This window comes from Primulina eburnea, chromosome 14, assembly GCF_022965805.1.
Source record: "Primulina eburnea isolate SZY01 chromosome 14, ASM2296580v1, whole genome shotgun sequence".
NCBI lineage: Eukaryota > Viridiplantae > Streptophyta > Magnoliopsida > Lamiales > Gesneriaceae > Primulina > Primulina eburnea.
The window spans coordinates 25,631,757-25,642,642 of record NC_133114.1 but is presented as its reverse complement, the minus strand read 5'-3'; the positions used below and the strand labels follow the sequence as shown (position 1 = coordinate 25,642,642).

The 10,886-nt window shown below is 50.4% G+C and overlaps 1 protein-coding gene across 1 annotated transcript; it reads left to right on the top strand.

The window, feature by feature from the left end:
* The first annotated feature begins 245 nt into the window (after positions 1-245).
* Positions 246-4,487, top strand: LOC140811288 (uncharacterized). Its single transcript, XM_073169152.1, has one exon. The coding sequence runs from the start codon at positions 246-248 to the stop codon at positions 4,485-4,487; it is 4,242 nt and encodes a 1,413-aa protein (XP_073025253.1).
* Positions 4,488-10,886: the final 6,399 nt, after the last annotated feature.

Genomic DNA, 10,886 nt, shown 5'->3' with positions numbered 1-10,886 from the left:
TGACTTGGCAAATCGCCCACCCGGCTATTACCCGATTTGCCCGGTTGACATCATTGGCGCCGTCTGTGGGAAACTGTAACTAAAGACGTAGATATGGTTACCACTCGTAAAACTACGGGGAACCACTCTGGTCCCCAAAATCCGGAAGGAGGTCAAGAAAATTCATTGCCCAGTCACCTCCCAGAGGAGTTGGCTCAGTTTTTCGGGGCCTAACTGAATCCAGTCACTCAAAGGAAAATGAGGCAATGGGAGAGTCTCCTCTTGAAAAAGAGAGAGACCGAGAAGAGAATTCCCAGGCGTTTTCCAAAGCTCCTACCTTTGCTATGATCCAGGAGCTAGAAGATTTAAAGAAGAAAGTGAAAGAGCTGGAAGCTAAAGCAGGGTCATCTCAGGTTTCAGCCCCGGATGCCTCCCAGGGATGCCCTTTCTCCCTGGAAATTGTGAGTGAGCCCCTCCCAGCCCATTTCAAAGCTACCAAAATACGGGAGTATGATGGAAACTCAGACCCTGACGAGCATCTCACCCGGTTTGAGAATGTGGCCATGTTACATTGCTACTCTGACAAAATCAAGTGCAAGGTGTTCCTCACCACTTTAGTAGACTCTGCCCAGAGGTGGTTCGAAAAGTTGAAACCCCGGAGCATACAATCTTTTGCAGGTTTCAGAGACACTTTCTTGCACCACTTTAGCAGCAGCAAGAGGTATAAGAAGACCGCCTTTAGCTTGTTCGAGATAAAGCAATCCGGTGATGAATCTCTTCGGGCGTACATTCGCCGGTTCAATAAAGCATCCCTGGAGGTGCCGGCTTGTGCTCCTGAAACCAAAACTACAGCGTTCACTCAGGGACTCAAGGAGGGAGATTTTTTCAGGTCTTTGGTGAAGAAGCAGCCCGGGAATTTTGAAGATCTGCTGTCCCGGGCAGAGAAGTATATAAATATGGAGGAAGCACAGCGGCAGAAAAGGGAATCTACCCGCAAAGAAAGGGGTGACCGGGTGGTAAAAACTGATGACCACACCCGAGGAAATAATCTTGGGCGTTTTTCTCGATACACCCCAATGAAGCCACACCGGGGTGAAGGAATCCATATTTGCGACAATGAGAAGAAAGCCAGGTCATACCAGTCGCCCCCAAACCTGTCCTATATCACGAAAATATGCTCCTATCACGGAGAATGTGCCCACAGCACGAGCGAATGCCGGAAAATGAAGCGGGCCCCTTCCCAGTCGGGCCCTGGTGCTTCGGAGCAGGTAGCGAAGAAATCCCGGGGACCACCATGGGTGAACAGGGATGCAGGGTATGGGCCGGGGAACAAAGGCCCGATCAGACAGGAGAGGAAGGGTGATACCGGTCAAGTATCTCCAAGCAAGGAAAATAAGGACGGAGGAAGGTCACCGACCCTCGGGGTGATTAAAATGATTTCGGGAGGATCGACAGATGGAGACTCCAACCGAGCCAGGAAGGCACATTCCCGGCATGAGAGTTTCGGAGTGGAAAATACAGTAAGGAGTGAGGGACCGGTCATCAGTTTCGGCCCTCGGGATCTTCAGGGAGTCAGTCTCCCACACAACGATGCCCTAGTCATCCAAGCGAAGGTGGCAAATTATGACATTCGCCGGGTCTTCGTCGATTCAGGGAGCTCAGTGAACGTTATTTTCCTGGAGGCCCTGGATCAGATGAACCTGGAAGACTACCGTTTGCAGCCAGTAGAAACGGCGTTATTCGGATTTGCTGGTCACACTGTTTATCCCCGGGGGGAAATCACCTTGCCCCTCACCATAGGAGCTGAAGACCTTCGAAAGACGGTGATGACGGTTTTCACGGTGGTAAATGCCCCCACATCTTATAATATCATCTTGGGCAGGCCTGCTATGAATGCCTTGCGGGCCGTGGCCTCGGCTTACCACCAGAAGCTAAAATTCCCAGTGGGGAATAGAATCGGAGAAGTAAAGGGGGACCAGCCGTCCTCCCGCAAGTGCTACGCGGAAACCGTCAAAGTTGAAAATAAAAGAACCCGACGAAGTGGAGAGAATAGGAGACCAGGGAAGGAGGAGGTGCACTTTACCCAACAGGTATACATGGTGGAGGGAGAGGAGCAGGAGGAAGTAAGCATCTTACCCGGGCAGCCCTTGAAAACAACAAGGATAGCCCGGGATCTTGAGCCAGTAACCCGGGCTCAATTACTACAGTGCCTAACAAAGAATGCGGATATCTTCGCATGGTCCTCATCAGAATTGATAGGGATCTCCCCTCACGTGGCTGAGCACAGGTTAAATATCATCCCGGGCTCCCGGGCAATAAAGCAGAGGAAGAGGCACTTTGGTCTCGAAAAAGACAAAATAATTGCGGAACAGGTGGGAGAATTATTGGAAGCCGGGCAGATCAGAGAGGTCCAGTTCCCCACCTGGTTATCCAACGTGGTCTTGGTTCCAAAATCATCCGGTAAGTGGCGAATGTGCGTTGATTTCAGGGACTTGAATAAAGCGTGCCCAAAAGACTGCTACCCCTTGCCCCGGATTGATCAACTGGTGGATTCGACATCGGGGTATGAATTGCTGTGCTTCATGGATGCCTATCAGGGGTACCATCAGATCCCCTTGGCCCGGGAAGATCAGGAGAAGGTTAGCTTCATTACCTCGGGAGGAACCTTTTGCTATGTGGTCATGCCCTTTGGATTAAAAAATGCCGGGGCCACATATCAAAGATTGATGGACAGGATATTCACCAAGCAAGCCGGGCGAAATGTAGAGGTTTACTTGGACGATATCTTGGTGAAATCTCGGACACACAATGAGCTCATCCCAGACCTCGAAGAGACTTTCTCTACTCTCCGAGAGTATGGGGTGAGGTTAAACCCGGCCAAATGCACGTTTGGGGTTAAGAGCGGCAAGTTCCTCGGGTTCATGGTCACCGAGAGAGGAATCGAGGTCAATCCAGATAAAGTCAAGTCTATTACTGAAATGGCATCCCCAAAGTCAGTCAAGGATGTGCAGAGGCTCACAGGGAAAATCGCCGCCTTATCACGTTTCATTTCTCGATCTGCACACCGGAGCTACCCCTTTTTTCAAGCTCTAAGGAAAGCCAAAGAGTTTGGTTGGGATGAAAAATGTGAGAAGGCTTTCGAAGAATTGAAGAATCATCTCGCCGGACTTCCTGTCCTTGAGAAGCCTGGACCCGGGGAGAAACTTTGGGTGTACCTTTCGGCCACTGAGCATGCTGTTAGCTCTGTACTGATCCGAGAGGAAGGTACCGATCAAAGGCCGGTCTACTATGTGAGTCACGCGCTCAAGGGGCCCGAGACCAGATATACGGAGGTAGAGAAGGTGGCCCTAGCTCTGGTGATCACAGCACGGAAACTCCGCCCATACTTCTTGTCCCATCCTATCACTGTGCTGACTAACACCCCTCTCGGGAGAATCATGACTCAGCCCGAGATCTCGGGAAGGCTAGTAAAGTGGACTGTAGAATTGGGAGAATATGACATCGAGTACCAGCCCAGGAAGGCAATTAAGGCCCAGGCCTTGTCAGATTTTATCACCGAGATGATTGTTCCCGAGGCTGGCGGAATTTGGAGAATATTTGCAGACGGGGCCTCCTGTAAAGATGGCAGTGGAGTGGGAGTACTATTGATATCACCCACCGAGGAAAAAATACAGTTGGCAGTGAGGTTGGACTTCCGGGCCTCCAATAATGAAGCAGAATACGAGGCCGTTATCATCGGGATAAAAGCGGCCCGGGATGTTGGAGCTACCCGGGTCATTATTTATACGGATTCGCAGTTGGTAGCCCAACAAGTAAAAGGAGCATATGAGGCCCGGGAGGATAAGTTTATAAAATATCTGACTATCATCAGAGAATCATCGGCACATTTCACAGATTGGAGCATAGAACAGATTCCCCGAGAGAAAAATACTGAAGCCGATGCCCTGGCAAAAATGGCGGCTTCACTCGCTGATTATCGGGAGCCGGGTATATCTTACCACACTAGCCTGGTATCCTCAGTGGATACCGGGCCTCCTCCAGCTCAGGAAGATAGTTGGGCCGCCCCCATCTTGGATTACATCTCCCGATCCTATCTACCTGAGGATGCCCAGGAGGCCAGTCAAATCAAGAAGAGAGCGGCTCGTTTTGTTGTGATCAATGACATCCTATACCGGCGATCTTTCCAGGGTCCCCTTCTCAAGTGCATCTCCGGGGACGAGTCCATTTATGTTCTAAGGGAGATCCATGAGGGCTGCTGCGGAGATCATCTTGGAGCAACTTCCCTGGCTAGGAAGGCTTTGCTCGCTGGATTCTGGTGGCCTACAATGCATCAAGATGCCGCCCGGGTAGTCCGCTCATGTGAGGGATGTCAAAGGCATAGCAACATTAATCATCACCCAACTGCCCTGATGAAACCTATCCGGGCCTCTTGCCCTTTTGATCAGTGGGGCCTGGATATTGTGGGATCCTTCCCTGTGGCTCGAGCTCAAAAAAATTCTTGCTCGTAGGGATTGACTACTTCTCTAAATGGGTGGAAGCAGAACCCCTGGCCAAAATCATGGAGGGAGAGGTTCTTAAGTTCCTGTGGAAAAATATTGTCTGCAGATTCGGGATCCCCCGGAAACTTATATCTGACAACGGAAGGCAGTTCCAGGGGAATAAAGTCAGAGCTTGGTGCGAGGAGATGAAGATTACTCAGGCTTTTACCTCAGTTGCTTACCCGCAAGCCAATGGGCAGACTGAGGTAACCAACCGCACTATTGTCCAGGCACTCAGAGCCCGATTATACGGAGTTGGAAAAGACTGGGTAGAAGAGTTGCCCAGTGTTCTTTGGGCATACCGGACTACACCTCGAACAGCTACCGGGGAAACACCATTCAGCTTGGTATATGGCTCTGAAGCAGTGCTCCCAGCCGAGATCGGGCAAACCTCAACCCGGGTACACACATATCCGGAAGACAATGATAATGCCCGAGCTAGTGAACTCGATCTCATTGAAGAAAGGAGAGAAAGAGCAGCAATCAAAATGGAGGCTTATCGACGTAGGGTGATGAAAGCCTATAACCAAAGGGTCCGACACCGAGAGTTCCAGATAGGAGACATGGTCCTCAAGAAATCAAACCCGGCTGGAGATGTCGGCAAGCTTAAGGCCCGATGGGAAGGTCCTTATAAGGTGGTACGCAGAGTTAGCTCAAGCACCTACTATCTCGAAGATGGGCAAGGCCGTTATCTCAAAAGGCCCTGGAATGCTTTCCATCTTAAGAAATATTTTCCTTAAAAAGTTTTTGTAAATCCCTTGTAAATACTTGGCAATAAAAAGCAAGCTTCAGAAAAGATTATTGTTAAAAGCCCGGTAGGTCCTGAACCCCGGCATACATTAAGGGCCCGGGTGGTACCATGCCCCGGTTTCCCTTCAGTTTATTATCAAGGGCACGGGTGGTTCCATGCCCCGTTTTCCCTTCAGTTTATTATTAAGGGCCCGGGTGGTTCCATGCCCCGTTTTCCCTTCAGTTTATTATTAAGGGCCCGGGTGGTACCATGCCCCTGTTTCCCTTCAGTTTATTATTAAGGGCCCGGGTGGTAGCATGCCCCGGTTTCCCTTCAGTTTATTATCAAGGGCACGGGTGGTTCCATGCTCCGTTTTCCCTTCAGTTTATTATCAAGGGCACGGGTGGTTCCATGCCCCGTTTTCCCTTCAGTTTATTATCAAGGGCACGGGTGGTTCCATGCCCCGTTTTCCCTTCAGTTTATTATTAAGGGCCCGGGTGGTTCCATGCCCCGTTTTCCCTTCAGTTTATTATTAAGGGCCCGGGTGGTACCATGCCCCGGTTTCCCTTCAGTTTATTATTAAGGGCCCGGGTGGTAGCATGCCCCGGTTTCCCTTCAGTTTATTATCAAGGGCACGGGTGGTTCCATGCCCCGTTTTCCCTTCAGTTTATTATTAAGGGCCCGGGTGGTACCATGCCCCGTTTTCCCTTCAGTTTATTATTAAGGGCCCGGGTGGTACCATGCCCCGGTTTCCCTTCAGTTTATTATCAAGGGCACGGGTGGTTCCATGCCCCGTTATCCCTTCAGTTTATTATTAAGGGCCCGGGTGGTTCCACGCCCCGGTTTCCCTTCAGTTTTATTATTAAGGACCCGGGTGGTACCATGACCCGGTTTCGCGTCAATGTATTATTAAGCTGGGAGGCCCGATTATCTTCCAACACTTGACGAATTCTTCTTATCTATAAAGCAAAGACTCAGGAGAAATTTCATTAAGGAAAAGTATTACAACTACCAGAGGAAAGAAGCGCAAAAAACTTTAAGGAGCAGTCTCTGGCTCCGAGTCCTCTTCCACCTCAGATTCCTCCTCAGCCGGGAGCTCCGCACCATCCTCGGGCAAGGAGCTAACAGCCCGGGCTAAATCCAGTATGCCTTTCTTTCCCAAAGGCAGAAGGCCGGCATCCCTCACTTGTGCTTTGCATTTATTAAAGCCCGCCTTGAAATAGGGAAAGGATTTATTTACAACCAGTTGCTTAAATTCTGCAGTAGCGAGGAAAGCAGCTCGCCACTCCTCTTCTAAAGTGGCCCGAGCTTTGAGATCCGCTTCTCGGGCCGAAAGAGTAGCTTCCAGCTCATCCACCCTTTGAGTGGCCAGCACGAAATTATCCAGGGCAGCCCGTGCGTCTAAATCCAACTTTTCAACCCTGGCCTCTGCCTTCTCCAATTGAGTTTTCAGCGAGACGATTTCTGCCCGAGCCTCCCCGAGCTGACCCTGCAAGCAGCCTATCGTGGTGCTCTGGCCAAGGAGGGCATCCGCATGGAGCTCTTGGAGTTGAACTATGCGGGCCTGGGCCTCATCATGGAGAGCTTTGGCGGAGGCTGCCCGGGCCTCAGTGCTTTTTTGATAAGCACCCATCTTCTCAAAGGCCGCTCTAGCCATTTGCCCGCTCTGGGAATAAACCAAAGAATGCATAAGAAAGAAAGTATACAGATGAAGCAAAGAAGCAGGAGTGATGGAAAGAAAACACTTACAGCTAGTAGGAGATTGAAACTCTCCATCATCAGATCCCCGGCCTTCGAAGCCAGAAGCATGGTCTCATCGGCAGGAGTTGCCATTCGCTTCAGCGTGTGGAAGCCTATCGACGAGCTTCCGGCCGAGAAAATGGTCTCGGGCATTGCAGGAGGGGAAACAGCTGCAGTAGGGGTCAAAGGGGACCCGATGGGAGACGTTGGCGGAGCAGGCCTGGGCCCTTGTGCCACTCGGGTGGCCACTCGGGGCTCAACACGGACCTGTTCTTGAGGAGCCTTCCTCTTTAAAGTGGCCCGGAGAGCCAAGCCCGAGGACTCCTCCTCGATTAAAATGACCCCTTGCTTCTTGGGCTCGGTGGCTTGGGCCGTCTGGACGCTAGGAGAGGTACCAGCCTGCCCGGCCTCAGCAGTAGCTAGGTTCCCTTTTTCGACAGGCACCTGGGATGCCGGCTCCTCCTCGACCTGGTCTCCAGTAACCACCTGGGATGAAGACCCCCGCTGTTCGCATACCTTCTTGGCAGCAGCGGCAGCCTTCCGGGCAGCCTTCCTAGCCGCTTTTTCCTCAGCCAACTTTTGGGCAAAGGCTTCTTTCATCTCAGCGTCTGCAGGAAACAAAACAGCTTGTTAGATTATGTGATCTACCAAGGGAAAGGAAGCACAATAAGGGTTAACGAAAGGAACCTACCGGGGCGGAAGGCATCGAACTCTTCGATGATGCGATCGGTAGACTCCTCCACCCCGGGGCTCAGACCGTAAGTCACCAATAAATTTTCACCAAGGAGGGCAGAGGAGCTATACACCTTACCGCCTACCACCTCCTCACACTGGGTGTAAGAGTCAAGTGTGCGGTAATTCTCAGGAAGGCCCAGCTGATCAGGAAGGGTAGAAATAAACCCAACCGGGCATTCAGGGTGGTTAACAGGACGAATGTAAAAGAACCGGCGTTTCCAGTCCTTGACGGAAGAAGGAATATCTCCGAAAAGTTTATGATGAGACCGGGTCTTGAATGAAAAGGCGTAATCGCCAATGTAGCAGATAAAGAAAAAATTAAAAAGGCAAGGTTCAAGAGGGATGTCGGGGTGCATGGAGAGGAGGGTGAAAAAACAGGTCATCATCCTAATGGCATTAGGGTGAAATTGGTTGAGGGGAATGCCAAGAAGGGAAGATATCCCAATGAAAAAAGGGTGAAGGGGAAACCTGAGGCCATTGATGACCTGGTCTCGAAAGAAGGTAAGATACCCTTCTGGTGGCTTGTCAGCCCGATCACTGGGACCAGGGATGACAATAGCATGGTCAACAGGGATGGAGCCAAGGATGCGGATCTCCTCGGCGGATTTGGCTCGGAGAGAGCTCACCATGGTAGAAAACCATGGCAAGGGGTCAGAATCAGTAGCCCGGGCAGGAGAAGGAATAGCCCGGGCTAAAGGTTTCGAAGAAGTTACCTTCTTCTTTTTCTTCTGGGGACGGGAGGGCCCAGCTCCGCGAGAAGTTTTAGATTTTTTGAGGGGAGGAAAAGGAAGAGTTGAATTTTGAGGACGAAAAGTAGAAACGGGGGAGGCAGAAATCGGGGGACTATCGCGCAGGGCCTCCGACTCAAATTCCGAGGAGCCCTGATAGATATTACCCGAAGTAGAAGAAATACGGGAGGAAGACATAATGGAAAAAGGGGAACTTACGCGGTGTTTGGAAGAGAAGTGGTGGTTTGATCGCTGGGGATTGATCGGCAGTATGACAGAGTTGCAGACGCGGAGGCTTAGTGAAAATTGGCGAAAGTAATGACGGGTTGGGGAAGGAGATATATATAGGAGCAGAAAAACGACCTGGGCCGTAGATCTAGCCATGATCCAAAGGTCCGCGTCGGTTCAGAAAAACACACCCGGATCACGGATCTCCGCCGTTGATCTGGGGGGATATGAATGATCAGATTCGCATCGTAAGTCGCACCTAGCAGGTGAAAGGACGTGTAATTATGAAGGTGTCAGACTTATCGGGTCCTCGGGAGACGGAACGTTGCCGACCGTTAGAAAGGAAAAAGGAACACGTGTCATCATGACATCCTACATGTCCCTCAAAAAAGATAACGGGCATGTTACCTCGAACCCGGGAGGTTTGAAGCCCCGGCAAGTCATTTTAAGCCCGGGAGGTTTGAAGCCCCGACGAGTTATTTTAAGCCCGGGAGGTTTGAAGCCCCGGCAAGTTATTTTAAGCCCGGGAGGTTTGAAGCCCCGGCAAGTTATTTTAGACCCGGAAAGTTTTGAAGTTATTTTGAGCCCGGGAGGTTTGAGGCCCCGGCAAGTTATCGTTAGTCCGAAAGGTTTTAAACCCCGGTTTTTTACTTTAAAATCCATAAACTTGAAGGAAGAGCACAAGCGAAGTGCGCAAAATAAAATTTTATTAATAAAATCGGTGAAATATCACAGTAGCCAGCCTAGAGCCTACATGATCCTCCCAGTCCGACATCCAGCTATGAAGCTCGGGGAGGGGAAGGTTGGCAAAGGACTCGGTAGCGGCAAGCTTGCGCAGCTGTTTCCACTCCTTCCGCAGCATCGCCTGAAGCAGAACTTGATCAGTGGCTAGCTCGGTCACGTGCGTCACATAAAATATCCGTTTGTATCTCCTGGCCAATGCTCTCTGTGGCCTGGTAAAGGCCAGACCGTCTTGGAAGGATTGCACAAGATTATGAATCTTATGCCAAGTGGACATAACTTTCGCCAGAATAAACTCCTCGATGGTCCTCTTCAACGACTCTAAATGAACGCGCGTAGAGGGTGGCAAGTGACCATACGGACTGCTGTTAACAGTAGTTTCACTTGAACTCGGCATGATCGAAACAATCGCTCTCACTTCGCCTTCATCTACTTATTTATAGGCAGAAGGTCGGTAGTCTGGAGGAAACCGAAAAGTTTCCAACCATGTGAAACGACTACGCATTTATGGAGGAGAGATTAATCGCGACCGTTGGTTTAAGCATGCGTGTTGGATCAGGAAACGCCTGAAAAATTGTTCCAGGTAGTCAAAGGGACGCGAACAAATATCAATGTCACAGCGTCATTATTACCTTGGGAAATGGGGCGTCCCTCGGCGGAACTTTAGTATCAAAGATCGAAATTTGTGTAGGGGACACCATACCGAGGGGCGGGAAGTCTTAGGGTGTCGGCACTCATCCAAGCCCGGGGAACACGAGTCCCCGGCATTTCATGGAGCCCGGGAAGCCCGAGGCTCCCGCAGGTGATTCACAGCCCGGGGAACGCAAGGCCCCAGCATTGGGGTTAATCGCCCGGGAGATATCAAGTCCAGAAGTTTTTAGTAAATTATTTCAGATGGTTTTGCCCCGTTCATGATGTGTCACTGGATTTACAGTGGTTATAAGCCGAGTGGTGATAGAGAAAAAGGAACTAAAATAAATTCTTATTCAACCATATACATTGGCGCATACTACATCGTCATATTTCTCTTCTATTACAATTATTCGTATCTTCAACCAAGCCGACAGCGGGGGAGTGGAGCCTTGCATGAAGCTGGAAGAGCCGAGAATGTTCTTCAGGAGCTTCAATTCCTTCCGAAGCATCAGCTGATATACATGACCATCCGTGAAGATGTCCACCCACTCAGCTAAGTGTAGTTGTTTGCGCACTTTCCTTAGTTTGGATGCCAGGGCAGGAGTGGTGGCTTCCCCGGAATCGTAAAGAAGTTTCAGTTCTTGAAGCTCTTCCCAATAGCCAAGAACTTCGTTCAGTACTTCATCTTCTATGATGGACTTTTGAACTTCCAGATTGGGCTCCCTAAGGGCTTCGGTCATCCCGGGAGTTCTCGAGCTGCTAGCATCCGCCATATTTATGGAAGTAATTAGCAAGGGATAGGGGATACCAGATATATATAGGAAAGAGGAATAT